This window comes from Muntiacus reevesi, chromosome 11 (genome assembly GCF_963930625.1).
Source record: "Muntiacus reevesi chromosome 11, mMunRee1.1, whole genome shotgun sequence".
Classification (NCBI taxonomy): Eukaryota; Metazoa; Chordata; class Mammalia; order Artiodactyla; family Cervidae; genus Muntiacus; species Muntiacus reevesi.
Window position 1 is genome coordinate 26,582,233 of NC_089259.1, and position 21,311 is coordinate 26,603,543.

The 21,311-nt window shown below is 35.4% G+C and overlaps 1 protein-coding gene across 6 annotated transcripts in view; it reads right to left on the reverse strand.

Moving 5' to 3' along the window:
* The window catches only part of PDS5B (PDS5 cohesin associated factor B), a 173,287-nt gene that overhangs the window by 54,990 nt on the left and 96,986 nt on the right, over positions 1-21,311 (reverse strand). For all 6 annotated transcript variants that reach the window (XM_065901672.1, XM_065901671.1, XM_065901674.1 and 3 more), the window contains exons 16-19: positions 21,147-21,286; positions 19,616-19,731; positions 14,403-14,508; positions 12,474-12,634 (exon numbers count right to left, since the gene is read on the reverse strand). In XM_065901672.1, coding sequence (XP_065757744.1) covers positions 12,474-12,634; positions 14,403-14,508; positions 19,616-19,731; positions 21,147-21,286 — 523 coding nt within the window. The remainder of the gene's footprint in view (positions 1-12,473; positions 12,635-14,402; positions 14,509-19,615; positions 19,732-21,146; positions 21,287-21,311) is intronic.

Below are 21,311 nucleotides of genomic sequence, written 5' to 3' on the forward strand. Positions count from 1 at the left end.
GGAAGCAAAAGAAAGCTGGAGTAGCAATCTTCATATCAGACAAAATAGACCTTAAAATAAAGAATTTTACAAGAGATAAGGAAGGACACTACATAATGATCAAGGGATCAAGCCAAGAGGAAGACATAACAATTGGAAATATCTATGCACCCGACATAGGAGCACCTCAATACGTAAGACAAACACTAACAGACATAAAAGGAGAAATCGACAGTATCACAATAATAGCTGGAGACTTTAACACCCCACTCACACCAATGGACAGATCATCAAGACAGAAAACTAATAAGGAAACACAAGTCTTAAATGAACTAATAAGGAAACACAAGTCTTAAATGATACATTAGATGAGACAGATCTCATTGATATCTTCAGGACATTTCATTCAAATGCAGAAGAATACACCTTCTTCTCAAGTGCACATGGAACATTCTCCAGAACAGACCACATCTTGGGTCACAAATCAAAACTCAGTAAATTTAAGAAAACTGAAATCGTATCAAGCATCTTCTCCGATCACAACACTATGAGACTAGGTATCAATTACAAGGAAAAAAAATGTAAGAAACATAAACACATGGAGATTAAACAACATGTTTCTAAACAACCAACAGGTTATTGAAGAAGTCAAAAGGGAAATGAAGAAATTTCTAGAAACAAACAACAATGAAAACACGACAATACAAAACCTATGGGATGCTGCAAAAGCAATTCTAAGAGGGAAGTTTATAGCAATATAATTCTACCTCAAGAAACAAGAAAAACATCCAATACACAACCTAACTTTACACCTAAAACAACTCAGAAAAAAAGAACAACAACAAAAAAACCAAAACCCCAAAATTAGTAGAAGGAAAGAAATCATAAAGATCAGAGCAGAAATAAATGAAAAAGAAATGAAAGAAACAATACTACAGATTATAACACTAAAAGTTGGTTTTTGAGAAGATAAAACAAAATTGACAAACCTTTCACCAGCCTCAAGAAAAAAAGAGAAGAATCAAATCAACAAAATTAGAAATGAAAAATGAGCAGTTACAAGAAACGATGCAGAAATACAAAGGATGATAAGAGACTATTATGAATAACTATATGGCACTAAAATGTATAAACTGAAAGAAACAGATTCTTAGAAAACTTCAATCCTCCAATACTGAACCAGGAAAAAAATCAAAATTATGAACAACCCAATCACAAGCACTGAAATTGAAGCTGTGATCAAAAATCTCCCTAAAATCAAAAGCCCAGAACCAGATGGCTTCACAGGAGAATTCTATGAAATATTTAGAGAAGAGCTAATACCTTGCCTTCTTCTATACCTCTTTCAAAAAATTTAGAGGAAGGAACACTTTCAATCTCATTCTACAAGACCACCATCGCCCTGATACCAAAATCAGACAAAGACAACACACACAAAAAAATCTACAGGCCAATATCACTGATGAACTTACATGCAAAAATCTTCAACAAAATTTTAGCAAACAGAATTCAGCAACACATCAAAAAGCTCATACACCATGATCAAGTTGGGTTTATGCCAAGAATGCAAAGATTCTTCAATATATGCAAATCAATCAATGTGACACACCATATTAACAAATTAAAAGATAAAAACCATATGATAATCTCAATAGATGCAGAAAAAGCCTTTGACAAAATTCAGCACCCATTTATGATTAAAACTCTTCAAAAAAAATGGGCATAGGAACCTACCTCAACATAGTAAAGGCCATAAATGATAAGCATACAGCAAACATTATTCTCAATGGTGAAAAACTGAAAGCATTCCCCCTAACATCAGGAACAAGACAAGAGTGTCCGTTTCCACTTTCACCACTATTATTCAACATAGTTCTGGAAGTCCTTGCTACAGCAATCAGAGAAGAAAAAGAAATAAAAGGAATCCACATTGGAAAAGAAGTAAAGCTCTCACTGTTTGCAGATGACATAATACCATACAAAGAAAACCCTAAAGACAATATTAGAAAATTACTAGAGCTAATCAGTGAATTTAACAAAGTGGCAGGATACAAAATTAATACACAGAAATCACTTGCATTTCTACATTACTAACAATGAAAGATCAGAAAGAGAATTTAAGCAATCAATCCCATTCACCATTGCAACAAAAAGAATTAAATATCTAGGAATAAACTACCTAAGGGGACAAAAGAACTGCACACAGAAAATTATAAGACACTAGTGAAAGAAATCAAAGACGACATAAACAGATGGAGAGATATCCCATGCTTCTGAGTAGGAAGAATCAATATTGTGAAAATGACTGTACTACCAAATGCAATCTACAGATTCAATGTGATCACTATCAAATTACCAATGGCAGTTATCACAGAACTAGAACAAAAAATTTCACAATTCACGTGGAAACACAAAAGATCCAAACAGTCAAAGCAGTCTTGAGAAAGAAGAATGGAGCTGAAGGAATCAACTTTCCTGACTTCAGATTATACTACAAAGCTACAGTCATCAAGACAGTACGGTACTGGCACAAAAACAGAAATATAGACCAATGGAACAAGACAGAAAGCCCAGAAATAAACCCATGCACCTATGGGTACCTTATTTTTGACAAAGGAGGCAAGAATATACAATGGGGGCAAAGACAGTCTTTTCAATAAATGGTGCTGGGGAAACTGGACAGCTACAGGTAAAAGAATGAAGTTAGAACACTTCCTAACACCATACACAAAGATAAACTCAAAATGGATGAAAGACCTAAATGTAAGACAGGAAACTATAAAACTGTTAGAGGGAAAACATAGGCAGAACACTGGATGACATAAATCAAAGCAAGATCCTCTATGACCCACCTCCTAGAGTAAAGGAAATAAAAACAAAAGTAAACAAGTGGGACCTGATTAAATTTAAAAGCTTTTGCACGGCAAAGGAAACTATAAGCAGAGTGAAAAGATGAGCCTCAGAACAGGAGAAATTAATAGCAAATGAAACAACTGGCAAAGGATTAATTTCCAAAATATACAAGCAGCTCATATAACTCTATGTCAGAAAAACAAACAACCCAATCAAAAAGTGTTCCCACTAAGACCTAAACAGACATTTCTCCAAACAAGACAGACAGATGGTTAACACACGCATGAAAAGATGCTCAACATGACTCATTATTAGAGGAATGCAAATAAAAACCACAATGATATATCACCTCACACCAGTCAGAATGGCCATCATCAAAAAAAAAAAACAAAAACAAAAACAAAACAATAAATTCTGGATAGGGTGTGGAGAAAAGGGAAAACTCTTGCACTGTTGGTGGGAATGTAAATTGATACAGTCACTGTGGAAGATGGTATGGAGATTGCTTAAAAAACAAGAAATAAAACCATCATATTACCCAGCAATCCCACTGCTAGGCATATTAGCCTGGGGAAATGAAAACTGCAAAAGACACATATATCCCATTGTTCATTCAGCACTATTTACAATAGCTAGAACACGGAAGCAACCTAGATGCCCACCGACAGATGAGTGGACAAGGAAGCTGTGGTACATATACACAATGGAATATTATTCAGCCATAAAAAGAAATGCAATTGAGTCAGTTCTGATGAGGTGGATGAACCTACAGCCTATTACACAGAGTGAAGTGAGACAGAAAGATAAATATTGTATTCTAACACATATGTACAGAATCTAGAAAAATGGTACTGAAGAATTTATTTACAAGGCAGCAATGTAGAAACAGACATAGAGAACAGACTTATGGACATGCGGAGATGGGAGGAGAGGGAGAGATGTATGTAAAGAGTAACATGGAAACTTACATTACCATATGTAAAATAGATAGCCAACAGGAATTTGCTGTATGGCTCAGGAAACTCAAACAGGGGCTCTGTATCAACTGAGAGGGGTGGGATGGGGAGGGAGATGGGAAGAAGGTTCAAAAGGGAGGGGATGTATGTATACCTATGGCTGATTCATGTTGAGGTTTCACAGAAAACAACAAAATTCTGTAAAGCAATTATCCTTCAATAATATAAGTTAAAAAGAAAAAAACTACTGGTTGTTAATACTTATACTAATTCATTTTATGTATATATATAAAATAATCATAGATTGAAAAGTTTTTAAATAAAATCTTAGATTATTAAATAAAGAATCTCTGGCTCATCCAGAATATATGTAAAATCAAGTAAGTAGTCTACATTATTTTTTCTTTTTAAAACTGCTTACCAGTTACTTATTCAGTGATTTAAGTTTTCCTGACTAATTTCTTTGTTAAATATTATACTCCTCATTACTATAGAGACAGTACAGGGTTGTAAATTTCTCATACACTTGGCTTTTAAATCTTCTGATTTTTTTACTCCTATAATATTTTCTAAATGATTATTAGTAGGATATAAAGAGAGCTGTGGATTTCCAGATACTCATTATGGCCATCTTGTTTTTAGTAGTTCTGCAGTTGATTCTCTTGGATTTTTCTCTTAGAAATATGGTAACTTTGCTTCCTCTTTTCCAACAACTGTACCTTTTAATTTTATTTTCTTATGTAATTATATTGGCTAATGCTTTCAAAACAATGTTAAATCATGGCAGAGTTAGTGTATTTTCTCATCCTGCTCCTGATATTACTGGGAATGCTTGTGTTTTACCATATGGTGGTAGATACTGGTTTGAGATATTTGGAGAAGGAAATGGCAACCCACTCCAGTACTCTTGCCTGGAAAATTCCATGGACAGAAAAGCCTGGTAGGCTACTGTCCATAAGGTCCCAAAGAGTCAGACAAGACTGAGCGACTTCAATTTCACTGGTTTGAGAAGTATGAACGCATTAAAATCCTGTTTTATTGGGTTTAACTCTAAGTAAACTGATTTTCCTTTTTACTGGAAGCCCTTTCAGCATCTGTCAAAAAGATCTATTGTGTGGCCTCTCCCTTTTACTCATTTATATAATGAATTATAACAAGAATATCAGGTTTTCTTCTATTAGTAACCCTTCTTATATTCCTGGAATTAACCAACATTTGGCCATAGTGTATTCTTGCTTTACTATAGTAAAGTCTCTTTTTGCATACAATTTTCATCAGTATCAATAAAATTTGTCTCAGTTTTCTTTTGGAGGGATATCTTTTATCAGGTTTTAGCATTCCAACTAGCTATCTTGGCTTTATATCTAAATGTTTTCCTTTCCCCCTCATGTCTGGAACAATTAAAAAGACTTAGAATTTCTGCACGGTTTTTAGATACACACACACACACACACACACACACACACACAGAGAGAGATATAGATATATTTGAAATACCCACTTTAACATAACTCTCATTGGCCCTTATTATTATTAGAGGGTAATTTTCTGAAATTCTTTTATAATTATAGCCTATTAGGATTTTTTCCCCTTCCTTCTTCCTGAGCCAATTTTATTTATTTACATCACCCTTTAAATATTCAGATTTTCAAATATCTAAAACATAGATATAGCCACACCTAAAACTTGAATACTGAAATTTAAATGGTGAGAAAAGAGAATCAGATATGCAAATAAGAAAACAAAAAGTTTTATTTAAGGGCATAAGCAAAACTGAATGCAAAGGGGAAAAGGCACATGACTTGGTAGAAAGAGTGACCTCACAATAAAAAGGGGATAACACGTTTTCTAAATCCTTGAATTTCAAAGAAAATCCTTCATTTGCCCTTAGCACAACTTAGCTAATTAGGAAAAACTTTAGTTACATTTATTTTCTGATCAAAACTTCACAACTATTGAATCATTAACTGTGGAAATCTTACGTGGTTGAAAAGAAACATCAGCCCCGTTACTATTCTGTTGTACATGATTTACCTTTTCTTTTCCCCTTGATGTTTATGAAATCACTTCCATAATCTCTGAAAATTCAGTAAATCCCATTAGGATATTGAGAGAGCTAATCCTTAGGTAGGTTGATAAGGAGTCCAGGGCCAGTGAGGAAGAGGTCCAGAGCCCTCGAGAAGGAGAAAAGGGTCTGGGGATTTCAAGGAGAAGAAAAGGAGAAACTTTGGCTCAGAGGTTAAAGTGTCTGCCTGCAATGTGGGAGACCCAGGTTCCATCCCTGGGTCGGGAAGATCCCTTGGAGAAGGAAATGGCAACCCACTCCAGTATTCTTGCCTGGAGAATCCCATGGAGGGAGGAGTCTGGTAGGCAACAGTCCACAGGGTCTCAAAGAGTTGAACTGACTTCACTTTCTTTCACTTTTGTCTTAGTCAATAGAAAAATATGTATCTTGCCTGAGGATATGTTTGTCCTTCTTAACAGCAACCTTCTGACTTGTTACCTTGAGATGTGTATGTTATGGGAGCAGGTCTCTTAAGACCTTTCTATTGTTAGTTCTAATCTTGCTGATTTAAGATATATGATATGGGAGTGGTTCTGGGAAAAAGTGTATGAGGCCTTAATAAGATTATTGGGGGGGGGGGGGTGCACTCTCTGTCCCCCTTCTGATGAATATGTCAGAAGCTTTCTCTATCCTTTTTCACTTTAATAAAACTATGCTGCACAAAAGCTCTTGAGTGATCAAGCCTGGTCCCTGGTACTGAAGTTAAATCTTCTTTGGAGACCACAAATCCAACACCATTCATAGTAAGCTATCAATACCTTCCTAAAACAAGAGTCCTCTTCATTTCCAGATTCACATTTTCATTCATTATTATTATTCATTACAATTATTTTTAAAAAATTTTCCACTTTCCATTATACTGTTGTCTTCTCCACAGAAACCAATCATGACTTTCCATCATCTGCAATTCTCTTTATCTGCATTTATTTCTTTGCCCACTACACCCATGTTCTATGCAATTTCCATAAGTTCAACAGAAACCTTCCTGATTACATTTTCACTATTGCTTACTCTGCTCCTTGCTGTTTATAATAAATTTCATTCTATAACAGAAATATGTTTCTGCTCCTCTTTATCCTTAGTTCTGTCATTTCTCTTTTTATGATATATTATTTTTGTTCCTTTTTTCCCAGAAGTCATTTGCTGCTTAATTTTCTTGGCAGTTAAGAACATAAGTCTAAAGTTCTTTTATTCAACAAAAATTTCATTCCTCCTAGTGTTAATCACCTATCTTTTGAACACTAAAATATCCTCAAAGGATCCGTGTTTGTCTATCTGTATCCTATTAATTAATCTTTAAATAAAAGAAATTCTCTTTGGCTCTGCCATTTAAGCAAAAATGTAGATGGTGTCTCCCTGATGATTAAACATTGGACATGCCTTTCAAAAAAATAACATCAGAACTCCCAACTGAAATTACACTTGCTTAATCAAGTGGATAAGTAGCATGGATAAGGTAGGTGGGAATAAAGGTAGTGAGTCCTTTATTTCTGTTTAATTTCTCTCCAAGTCTGCTTAAGCTCCTCCAATTGAGAACCAGCTTCACTTGGACTATGACCATATCCTATGCTATAGGGGACCCTCAGTGTTGGCACCTCTAACTATTTTCGGGTGAGCCAGGTTCCTGAGAAATCTACTGAGACAGAATGGAACCCATAATCCACCATCATTTTAGTTTAGTAGGTCAGCACTTACTTTTTTCTTTTCCTGTAAAGTCGGTAATAAGACATTTGATTCACAACTCTAAGCCTTACCTCACCGAAAAGCTATACACCTATTAAACCCAGAGAAAAAAGGTACGACCACAAAGTCTTTCCTTTAGCTCTGCTACAGAAAAATAAGGTTCCCCGATTGCATCATCGATACAATGGACATGAAGTTGGGCAAACTTTGGGAAGGTGGTGAGGGACAGGTCACAGAAAACACCCTCTTCCAACAACACAAGAGAAGACTCTACACATGGACATTACCAGATGGTCAACACCAAAATCATGATTATACTCTTCCCAGCCAAAGATGGAGAAGGTCTATACAGTCAGCAAAAGCAAGACCGGAAGCTGACTGTGGCTCAGAACATGAACTCCTTATGGTCAAATTCAGACTTAAATTGAAGAAAGTAGGGAAAACCACTAGAGCATTCAGGTATGACCGAAATCAAATCCCTTATGATTATACAGTGGAAGTGAGAAATAGATTTAAGGGACTAGATCTGATCAACAGAGTACCTGATGAACTATGGATGGAGGTTTGTGACAATGCACAGGAGACAGGGATCAAGACCATACCCAAGAAAAATAAATGCGAAAAAGCAAATTGGCTGTCTGAGGAAGCCTTACAAATAGATATGAAAAGAAAAGAAGCCAAAAGCAAAGGAGAAAAGGGAACATAAACCCATCTGAATGCAGAGTTACAAAGAATAGCAAGGAGAGACAAGAAAGCCTTCCTCAGTGATCAGTGCAAAGAAATAGAGGAAAACAACAGAATGGGAAAGACTAGAGATCTCTTCAAGAAAATTAGAGATACCAAGGGAACATTTCATGCAAACATGGGCTCAATAAAGGACAGAAATGACAGGGACCTAACAGAAGCAGAATATATTAAGAAGAGGTGGCAAGAAAACACAGAAGAACTTTACAAAAAAGATCTTCACAACCCAGATAATCACAACGGTGTGATCACTCACCTAGAGCCAGACATCCTGGAATGTGAAGTCAAGTGGGCCTTAGGAAGCATCACTACAAACAAAGCTAGTGGAGGTGATGGAATTCCAGTTGAACTATTTCAAATCCTGAAAGATGATGCTCAAAAAGTACTGCACTCAATATGCCAGCAAATTTTGAAAACTCAGCAGTGGCCACAGGAATGGAGAAGGTCTGTTTTCATTCCAATTCCAAAGAAAGGCAATGCTAAAGAATGCTCAAACTAGCACACAATTGCACTCATCTCACACGGTAGTAAAGTAATGCTCAAAAGTCATCAAGCCAGGCTTCAATACATAAACTATGGACTTCCAGATGTTCAAGCTGGTTTTAGAAAAGGCAGAGGAACCAGAGATCAAATTGCCAACATCGGATGGATCATCGAAAAAGGGAGAGAGTTCCAAAAAAACATTTATTTCTGCTTTATTAACTATGCCAAAACCTTTGACTGTGTGGATCACAACAAACTGTGGAAACTTCTGAAAGACATGGGAATACCAGACCACTTGACCTGCTTCTTGAGAAATCTGTATGCAGGAGAGGAAGCAACAGTTAGAACTGGACATGGAACGACAGACCAGTTTCAAATAGGAAAAACAGTACATCAAGGCTGTATATTGTCACCCTGCTTATTTACCTTATATGCAGAGTACATCATGAGAAATGCTGGGCTGGACGAAGCACAAGCTAGAATCAAGATTGCCGGGAGAAATTCAATAACCTCAGATATGCAGAGGACATCACCCTTACGGCAGAAAATGAAGAAGAACTAAAGAGCCTCTTGATTAAAGTGAAAGAGGAGAGTGAAAAAGTTGGCTTAACGCTCAACATTTGGAAAACTAAGATCATGGCATCCAGTCCCAACACTTCATGGCAAATAGATGGGAAACAGTGGAAACAGTGGCAGACCTTATTTTTGGGGGGGGCCCCAAGATCACTGCAGATGGTGATTATGGCCATGAAATTAAAAGATGCTTGCTCCTTGGAAGAACAGCTATGCCTAACCTAGACAGCATATTAAAAAGCAGAGACATTACTTTGTCAACAAAGGTCCATCTAGTCAAAGCTATGGTTTTTCCAGTAGTCATGTATGGACATGAGAGTTGGACTATCAAGAAAGCTGATAGCCGAAGAATTGATGCTTTTGAACTGTGGTGTTGGAGAAGACTCTTGAGAGTCCCTTGGACTGCAAGGAGATCCAACCAGTCCATCCTAAAGGAGATCAGTCCTGGGTGTTCATTGGGACTGAGGTTGAAGCTGAAACTCCAATCCTTTGGCCACCTGATGGGAAGAGCTGACTTATTTGAAAAGACCCTGATGTTGGGAAAGACTGAAGGCAGGAGAAGAGGAGAACAGAGGATGAGATGGTTGGATGGCATCACTGACTCAATGGAGATGAGTTTGGGTAAACCCTGGGAATTGGTGATGGACCGGGAAGTCTGGGATGCTGCAGTCCATGGGTCACAAAGAGTCAGACATGATCGAGTGACTGAACTGAAGTGAGGGACAAGGGAGACCTGTCATGCTGCAGCCCACGGAGTTTCAAAGAGCTGGACAGGACTGAGTGACTGAACAACATTTCTTTCAAAGCCTGCCCATACCTCAACCTCTCCCTCTAGATTAGCAAATGAAAGAACACTTATTATACATTCCCTTGTACACCTGATTCAGGGATATATTAATCAATTGTCAATGTTCTCACACTCAATTCAGTCTAAATGGCTTACCTAGTACTAATTCTCTCCAGTTTGTGGTAGCTTCTACTTAAGACACATTTTCCTTTTAAATAATTTTGGTGAATTCAATGGAAGATAATTTAATAAACATTCATTTAACTCTTATCAGTTTTCCTCAACATCAACTCACCCAATTTAATGATGTAAAAAATAAAATCCACATATATATTTTATCTTCTAGAAGACATATAACAAGAGCAACCTCACTGAAAACTGTGTGCACCCAGCAGGTATTCATTATCAGCTGAGCTAATTCTCCTCGTGAGAGACACCTGACATATACTCAGCATATATATATCAAGTAATTTCAAGGACTTCAATTTCATAGTAAAGCTGCAAATGTTTTAAAATTCCCTTTGGTGTGATAGCTCAGTTGGTAAAGGATCCACTAGCAATACAGGAGACCCTGGTTCGATTCCTAGGTTAGGAAGATCCGCTGGAGAAGGGAGAGGCTACCCACTCCACTATTAACAGCTCAGCTGGTAAAGAAGTTGCCTATAATGTGGGGGACTTGGGTTGGGAAGATCCCCTGAGAAGATACCCACTCTAGTATTCTGGCCTGGAGGCATTCATGGACTGTATAGTCCTTTGGGTCACAAAGAGTTGGACACGACTGAGCGACTTTCACTTCGTGTTCTAAAATGTCCACCTTTCAACTTTGCTCTGGTAGTTTTCCTATAAATATACTGAACGATGTTTCTTTAAAAGATAAAGGACATTAGAAAAGACAGTCTAGAATGAAAACAAAAAAATCTGCTGAATAAATCAAACTAATAAATCAAACTAATTAGATCAATGCTCTAATTAAGAAAACTATGCCATAATGGATATGTTACCATAGGCAATCCAAACAGGCCGATATTCAAATATTCCCTTGGCTATTTGCTAGCTACATGACCTAGAACGATTTGCCTCAAGTAAACATCAGACTTCCCACTTTGAAGATTAGATTCAGTAAAGTAATTCCTACACTTTACTGAATTGTTATAAAGTTTAAATGAGATAATAAAATAACTGGGCATTTTGTACAGTACCTGTGTAGAGTTGCACATAGTTTATACGCTTAGTGTGTGTGTATACATGTATCTCCAAACTCTGATCTCTGATCTGGACCACAAAGTCACAGCTCCATTACAAGGAAAATTCCTGTTCTCCAGGCTCTCTTAAAAATTAAGAAGCCAGTCCTAAAAAATAAAGTTTCTCGCCCTTGCCAAAAGTATATTGTTACAGTATTCTGGTATGTTTCAATTATCATTTAAATAATGCTCTTTTTCTATATATCAATAGTTTCTAGGGCTGATTAAGCTCATGTCAATAGAAAGGGATAACAAAACCTACACCTGAGCCTCTAAAATGCTAGCTTTGTCCAAGTCTCTCTCTGAAGAAAAGAGCCACAGTCAACTTCAACGTGGAGAAACACAGCACCCCAACCAATACTAACTAGACCAGAAACAATCAGCTAGAGGTGAAGCCAGTCACCAGTGACTATGGCAATATCAAGACCAACTAGCAGCTACGCTCTCCAGGAACAGGATGGAGAGATGAACACACAGAAGCAAGGAAGGATTCGTAAGGAATGAAGATGTATTCTTTCTGAGCTATTATAGAATCTTGAAGCATAATCAACCACTATTAGAGATCTCCAGGATAACAGCATAATTTCCAATTTTTGGAAATACTAGTACACGCAAACACACACAGAAAATATACTGCTGTTAGGATGATTACTGCATGCTTCTCTGCTTCCCTGTGTCAAGTAAAACAATACTTCTGTAAATTTTCAATTCAATACTCATATAACGGGAGAATGTAGAGTACTATGGACAATCCTGCTGAAATTCCTTTGGAGTTTCTCACTGGACCTTAAATTCGCATTAATTGTTTATCCTATGCCATAATATGCCAAGGAACTCTTTTGCTATAAAACTGTTTTCATTAAAATCTTCAAGCAAAATTGATGCTTCAGAAGGAAATGCCATGGTCATCTTACATTTTCATGAATCTTCTAAAATACCAATCAATGCCTTCTCCCAGGAAATAAAGACTCTAAATAGTTTAGACTTAAGATAAAACCCAGATATTATTTCCTCAAAACTTAAAATTGACTCCAACTATTATGTAAATCAAGAAACAACAAGTTATTTTTTATTTTCTAGAATATTTATCAGAAAAAAACTCAACTCACGATCTGATGTGTGGGAAATCCTCTTCAATTTTGCCTCCTGTGTTTTTGAAAATTTGGAGTGCAGCTTCTGCTACTTTTTCATCATCCATTTTCAGACAAGCCAGGAGAGACTCAAATGTTTCAGCAGAATGAAATGAAATAGGATGTGTAAATGAGAGTACCTAAAAAATGATCATAAAAATGATCTATAAATCCTTTTCATCTTTATAAATCCAAAATGTTACACACTAGAAATGCTATAAATCAAACTAAAAACACAAGTAATTATGCTAAAAATAAATGAGAGCACTGTAAGTAAAATTTAAGACTCAAATATATAACAGAAACATTCTTGTGTAGGAAGACTGTACAATCTGAAGAAACAGTTATCTTCAAAACTGAACAACATGCTAACATAATTCTCAAAATAGTCTGGATTTGGTTAAGGTTTGGGGAGGAGGGGTGGAAGAAACTGAAGGTAGGAGAAAAGGAAAATGAGAAGAGACTTCAACAAAATACCTCTATTATTCTAAATAAAGGTCATTAGAAGAAGATAACATTTTTGGGAAAAAGTAATCTAGGGAAGATCCAACCAGTCCATCCTAAAGGAGATCAGTCCTGGGTGTTCACTGGAAGGACTGATGCTGAAGCTGAAACTGCAATACTTTGGCCACTTCATGCGAAGAGTTGACTCATTGGAAAAGACCCCGATACTGAGAAGGACTGGGGGCAGGAGGGGAAGGGGACCAGAGAGGATGAGACGGCTGGATGGCATCACTGACTCGATGGACATGAGTTTGGGTAGGCTCTGGGAGTTGGTGATGGACAGGGATGCCTGGCGTCCTGAGATTCATAGGGTCGCAAAGAGTCGGACATGACTTAGCGACTGAACTGAACTGGACTAAACTGAATCTAGGGGAAGAGTGTAAAACATCAAACAGTAAAAGAAATTGTAAGCTTACAATAATCACCCCAACACAGGACTAAAGAAAAAATAAAGCAATAAATAGACCTTACCACATCTAAGAATTTAATGTAAAGTATAACAGATTTTAAAGACAACAGAAAATAACTGAAAATGGATGAAATTTTTAATAAACAGACCTAGTAAAACTGGGTATAGCGATTTGAAGGAAATCAAATTAGACCCTCCATTACAATCACACTTTCAAAATAAATGTCTGCCAAGACATTAAGTACATGAGTTAGTTTAATCCCTTTGCGATAAGCATTATTTCTACCTCCATTACACATGAGGAAGCAAAAGCAATTAACTTAGAGCAAATATCTAATAAATGACAATAAAAAAAAAATCAGACCTGCTTTATGACACTCTTAAAAACACCGTCTTAAAACACATTGAGAAAATGTTTATAATTTACTATGGGAAAAGTCAAGATATAAAATTGTATATTTAGTCTCATTTCAACTGTACCAAAGAGTATATTTTTCTATAGATTAAAAGGAAACAAAAGAAATATTTATGAATGATAGGCTTCTCAATGTTTTCTTCTTTATGATTTTATATGCTCTAAGTTATCAACAATTAACTGATATTTCTGTATTAAATAAAAGGCAATGGTACATTTTAGCTAACAAAACAACACATAAAATGGACTTTAAAATTTTGGTGCTTTCTGTGGTAGGGTTAGCAAGTTCTTTGCACACTAATGAAACCTTCAAATTATAATCCTTAATATAATTAATACTAGCCTATATTATATAATTTAAACATAAAAATATTAATATTTAGCTTACATGTTAGAATAAATTCGCAATTTTACCTAAAATTGAGTAAAAGTGATTACCTAAAAGTGACTAAGAAAATTTTACTTTAGATTCTATTAACCTTAGAAAAGCAAATCTCTAGACTAAAAAATACAAACTATATATGTAACAGTTATCTCATTAAGCACCTAAGTGCCTAAATTTCAATGTAAGCATATTTACCTTAAGCAGTTCAAGACCTGCCCTGATGGCTTGATCAGTTGGAACACCCTCATCTTCATCATCTGCTGTTCCATCTATTGATTTGTTCACTTGCTTTATAAGAGCACTGAAGTATAACAAAAAAAAATTTTTTTTCTGTTTTTTCAACTCATTTTTTATTAGCAATGTTTAAGAAAAATAATCCTGAGTATTTTCTGTACAGACCACAACTAAACCACACAAAAATTTGATACCGCTGTTTCCCAACCATTATGGCAAAACAAAAAGCTGTAGTAAATATTTTGAGATGCTTCTTTTCAAAATGATATTTCCCCATGTCCATTCAAATGAGGTCAAAATGTTATCTGACTTGCTGTTTATTAATGCTGCATTTTTATTCTTGTATTTGCTGTGTGAAGTTTAGGTCCAAACATGTGAATGATAAGAAATGTTTTCCAATTAATTATCTAACGCTCATTCTGGCTCCAATATGTAGAACAACATATACTTTAATAAAGGATAAATGGTAACATAAAGCACTTTCAAACAACCTAGCAAATATTATTGTGTCCGGCACTGTTATGAAAGCCAGAAAGGACTGCTTCTGACAGGTGTAAAAATGTCATACAACAAACGTATAATAAATCCTCACTAGAATACTCAGAACAGATCACAACGGAAATACAATATTTTATTTTCTTCTAAAAACAAGCTTATGTGATTTTAAAATAATCATTTGAAATACACTGTCAGTTATCCAAAATACTCATTCACTTTGATAGGTATGTTTTATTACAAAAAACAAGTAACAAACATCAAGTCAGAGACCTAATATGTACCAAAATACAAGAAAATTCAATTATTCAATATTTTTCAAAACGCTTAGTAGATTTAATGTTTCTACAAAAATATTATGTACTCAAATCTAAGGTCAAGATATGAGTCAAATACATCTGTCTTCCTTGCAATATCCTCTTAAATTTATTATTCCCTTAACAGTTAAAAATCACTGAGGATGTTTTCTGTCCTGTTCTGCCCATTTTCTCTGCTTAACTGTTTCTCATAGCTCCAACTACTCCAAATAAAAATCTTCAGCCTGAATTCTCTTCCCAAATTTTCATCAGTTCCAGTACCTAAATGTACCAAAGGAATGAAAAATGCCATATATATCCAAAATGAAATTCATTTCTTTCTTCCATGACTAAGAGCAGGAAGCTCTCAGTCTAGTGAGGGGAGGCCAAAGGCCAAAGATAAGTAAATAAACACATTAAAAAAGGTAATGTAGAAACAATAAGGACTGGAGAGAAGGCCAGGACAAGAAGTGAGGTTGGTTAGCAAGGGGAGTGAGGAAAGGCATTCCTGTAGAGGTGGTACTGCTGTTGTTTAGTTGCTAAGTCATGTACAACTGAGCTAAAAACCACAGAATAAGAGCCAGTGATAAAAAGCATCAACCTGGAAAATCAAAGAGAAGGAACTGAAAAACTATTACAAAATACTAGGAGTTCAGTGAGGTTACACCACCAACACTAAAAATCAACAGAACTATTCTGTATTAGCCAAAGTCACCTTAAAAATATAGGGGCGAGGGGTGGAAGAAATCTATTTACAATGACAAGTCAAAATGTATAAAATAACTAGGAATAAAAAGTTTTAAATGCACAGAATCTGTATATAACTCCTAAAATTATATAAAGGGAGCAAAGAGATTTGAAACAATCAAGACAAGTATTTTCATAAGATGGAAACCGTATTACACAAATAGCATTTGCCACTACATCTAAAAATATCTTACAGGAACACAACTTGGTGTGAGATAAAATTCTACACATGCATTCTATAACTCATCTGGAAACATTAAGTGATGTTTGAGAACAGCTAGTAAATATTAAGGGAGGAGGGATGAAAGAACTTTCTAAACAAAATTTAAAATTTTATCATAAAAGCCTTAAAATACAAAGAAACAAAGGGAAAAAAATCCAATAAGACCCTAAATATTATTAAGAATTTATCCTACAATAAGGGAATGTCTCAAATCAAATAGGAAGGAACCAATTTTTCAATAAATGGTTTGATACAACCAGCTACTAGGCTTTTAAAAAAGGATGGATCTCTTATGTCCACCTTACAATGAAATGGATTCCAGAACAATTAAAACCTAAATGTAAAAAACATAGCCACCTAATATGATACCAGAAAGAAATAATAAAGGAAACAAATGATAGATCATATAATTTAGTATTTACTAATGTCAAGCACAAATTTAAAAGGCAATCAAACTGTGTTAATAGCCTTATTTTATAAAGCATTCATATAATCAATAAAAAAAGACAATTCCTCTAAGTCACATACAGAAAAAGAAGAAGAAAAGCAATTAGCCAAGAAACATATGGGGAAAAAACATTCAACTTTAAACAGTGCCATCATTCACTGCAGCCATAAAATTAAGACACTTGCTCCTTGGACGGAAAGTTATGACAAACCTAGACAGTGTTTTAAAAAGCAGAGACATCACTTTGCCAACAAAGGTCTGTATAGTCAAAACTACGGTGGTTTTTTCAGTAGTCATGTACAGATGCAAGAGCTGAACCATAAAGAAGGCTGAGCGCCGAAGAACTGATGCTTTCGAATTGTGGTGTTGGAAAAGACTCTTCACAGTCCCTTGGACTGCAAGAAGATCAAACCAGTAAATCCTCAAAGAAATCAACCCTGAATATGCATTGGAAAGACTAATGCTGAAGCTGAAGCTTCAATACTTTGGCAATCTGATGCAGAGCTGACTCACTGGGAAAGATTCTGATGCTGGTAAAGACTGAGGGCAGGAGGAGAAGGGGGCGGCAGAGGACGAGAGAGTTAAATGGCATCACTAACTTAATGGACATGAGTTTCAGCAAGCTCCAGGAGATGGTGAAGTCTGGCGTGCTGCAGTCCAGAGGGTCACAAAGAGTTGGAAATGACTTAGCAACTAAACAACATCATTCACCTATAAAATGGCAAAGACTGAAAAGGGTAACAGCCACTATTAGGAAAAGTTAGGTGAATTGGACACTCCATGACTACTGGTGGGGAAGAGAGTAGAACCTTTCTACAGTGTGATGGCTAAACCAAGAGGGCACTGGAGCCAGACTTCCTCTGTTTAAATGCCATTAGCTACTTCCCAGCAGTGGGAAAGTTACTCTAACATCAGTGTAGCTCACTGTTCCTTACCTGTAAACTGGGAATAATAACATTTTTTGCCTTATAAAGAGGTAGAGTCAAAACACATAAAACAAAGACTGCACATTATAAGCACTAATGGCTATTACCTATTATTATTAGTTATGACTGAACATATCTTATGTATTACCAACCTACAAAGACCCGCTTTGGTCCTCAGTCTTTTTGTTCATAAAATTCATTATTTCTGGAAACAAGTATCTTAACTTACAAAAATACGGAAATGACCTGGTTTTATCTTTCTGTAATTTGATTTAAAAAAATTGTCTGTCATGCCCAAACAAGAAGCATATCCTTTCTCACCAGCTCCCTTCATTCTTTCCAAGGTACTACTATTCTCTTCATCATCTGGATTTGACCCCATAAACTTCTGACTCCTCCTCCATTTTATTCCCCATTTCCAGTAAGAGGACCCGTTTCTAAGGTTGTTCTTTTAAAACCTTCCTAAAATATGTTCTTTCCTTTCTATTCCACTACCATCATCCAAAGAAAATTGTAACAACACCTTAGCAGGCTCTCTCTTCTATTTCCCTCCTCCTGTCCACCATCAATCATTCCTGCTTCTCAAGAGACCAAAGAACAAAATAAAAGCTCTAAAGTCAGATCCTAAAGGCTTTCCACAATCTGACCCCAAATGCTTTTTGAGGATCACCTCAAAACACTTAAATTTCTCCATAGAGTAACTTAAATTTTGATGGCAATCATTTTCTTATATATAAATATCCTTAATCCTTTCTATCCAGTTAGCTTGGCTTATATAAAACTCAACGCCTAGAATTCTCCTCCCATTTCTGTAGAAATAAAATCTTACCCAGTCTTCCTCTCAGGTCAAATACTACCCTCTCAGAGAAAGTCTTTTAATCCTTTGAACACTATCTGCATCAACAATTTTATGCAACTATAATACAATCTCTTGATTAAAACTCTTATTCCACTACTAGACAGAAGATTAATTAAAAGTATAAAGTATGCTTTGCCAATACCTAACTAGCATTGTTTTAAATATAGAAGGCATCAGTCTGATTCAGATTTTTCCTTGTAATAATATAAAGGATTCCAGTTTTTGTTTTGCTTCCTTTTATTTTTGAAACTGAGGAACACTTTCCTCAAATGAAAGACAAGGCAAGAGGAGTCCAAAATAAAAAACAGGCATCCAACGTAGTGTCCTCCTCCACTACAGAGGGTTACAAGCCAAAAGCTATACCTTATGCCCTCCCTCCAAAAAACCCCCAAAAGGGCTTTACTTAGGACAGAGTGTACCATTAGTAGTATTTTAGATTCTAATATACCTCTGAAAAGTACTACCGGTCACTAACAAACGAATATGCTCTCCATATTTTATAAGAATTCCTTTTCTCAACCGGCTGAAACACTTCAGGAATAGTTTAAAACAAACAAACAAACAAAGGTGGGAGGGGGCTTCACTAGCAATCTACTGGTTGAATGGCTCTGCACTCCAACGCAAACGGTTCAATCCCTGGTATCATGCTGTATGGCATGGCCATAAATAAATAAGTAAGAGAAGAGCTCTTCCCACATTTTACAAAACCAAGTACAGACATAAAAAGGAAGTATTTTCCAAGATGCCAAAGTCAGGTGATATCAAACCTGAAACATTAAATGAAAGCTGTCTTAAAAATAACATTTTTAGTTCTCAGATACCCGTGGAAATACATCATATGTTGTTTTATAACATAATCACTTTGTTTTCTTTTCCAGGAGGTAGAACTGCAACTTGTTTCTATCAGTTAACCTATGCAAGCTAACTAACCAGTATACTGTTAACAGATAAAAATTAGGCTTGCATTGACAAATTTTCATCCAAAAAGAGTATATAAAATTAAAAGAAATAACATGAAATACTAAATACATACAGATATATACAGATAAGTATATAGCCATCATGTATATACATATATATATATATAGATTAGTGCCTTACATATAGTAGATACTCAATAATGACTACTAAAGCATGACCAAATTAATGGTAACAAAAATTCAATATTTTCATTAAATACCTGATAGACTCAGTATCTATGTGCACAGGTGCTATCCTCTCCAAGAGAAATTTGATCATTTCCAGAAAAGGATTTGTAGGCTGTTTGGGATTGCCCAACTTCTTAGTTATTTCACGCTGTAATGGAGATGTTCAAAATATTACAAAAGTATGTTTAAATAATTCATTACATTAAAATGTTAAGAAACTACAATAATTAAAATCACATAGTACCAGTACTATTGGCATAGTATTGGTGCTGGAATAAACAAATCAATACAAAAAGACTAAATTAAGAATTTAGTATAGGAAAAAGGTAACACTTCAAGTAAACAGAAAAAGAATTATTCAATATATTGTAATACTGAATATACTGGAAAAGCTCAATAGACCTTTTTAAAAAATAAAAGCAGAGTTAGATCCCTATCTCATATCTTACACCAAAGATATTCCGAAAGGATGAAAACAAACACAAAAGAATAAAACCAATGGTCACGGGATAGCAAACTTCAACAAGCAAAATTACCAGGGGAGCTTATTAAAACTACAGATTCCTAGGCCTCACTGTGAAGATTCTCATTTAGTCAATCTGGGGTAGAGCCAAGAATCATCTTTTATAGAAGATATACGGGAAACAGATTAAATAATAATGACATAAGTAAATATTTTCATTGACCTGCAGTACAATGGGATTTCATAAGCAAGACTCCTAAGGCAAAGCCTTGAGGAGACCGCTGACAAACTTAGTGAGATAACAAAACTATCATACGTAAAGGGCATCATAAACAAAATGAAAAGGGCTAAACTACAACCATTGGAAAACTACCTGCAGCCTAATTAACACACAATGCCATGACATACTAACAAGCCAATGAGATAAAGACAGATAGTCTATAAAAGTAGGCAAAGATTAAAAACACATAATTTACAAAAGAAATAAGAACGACTAATATATCCAAGGAGAAAAAGTGGTCATGTGATTAGCAACCGATTTTACAAATCCTATCAAAATAATAATGTTTTTGTTTGAGTTTTCTGTTTCCAACAGTGATACTGGCCAGTAGCAAATTTATCCTAAAGAAAAGAAAATAAGACTGTGTAAAATTATTAAGCTATAAAGATTATTTATATGTTACATTAATCAAAAACTGGGGAAAAATGTAAATGTGGGGACCATTCAATAAATTATGGCACATATATTCAATGGTGTGCTATGTTGCTACTAAAGATAATACAGTAAAAGACTAATGAAAAAGTAAAATATACAAAGCTCTGTATAATATAATCTTATTTTAAAAGAACATGCACCATAATATTAACAACTGTGTCTATAGAGTAATTACAGTTTAATATATTATTATTTTTGTGATATTTCCTAAGTTTTACATAATGAACATAAATTATTTTACAAAAGGGGACAAAAAAGGATTTGCGGGCTTCTCCAAACATTACAGAGGAGCCTGGCAGGCTACAGTATATAGGGTTGCACAGAGTCAGACACGACTGAAGTGACTTATCACCAAACATTAACTCTTTTAAATTTCTCTCCTTACCACACAACCTTCAGCCTGTTTGCAGGAGCATGTTGGACTGACAAGCACTTCTAACTGTTTTCTTATTTTCTCATCATCTTCTAACACTTGTGTGAATTTCTTCATGAAATCCTGAGCCTTACCAGGATCTGGCAAATTTCCTTAAATTAAATTAAAATGCAATTT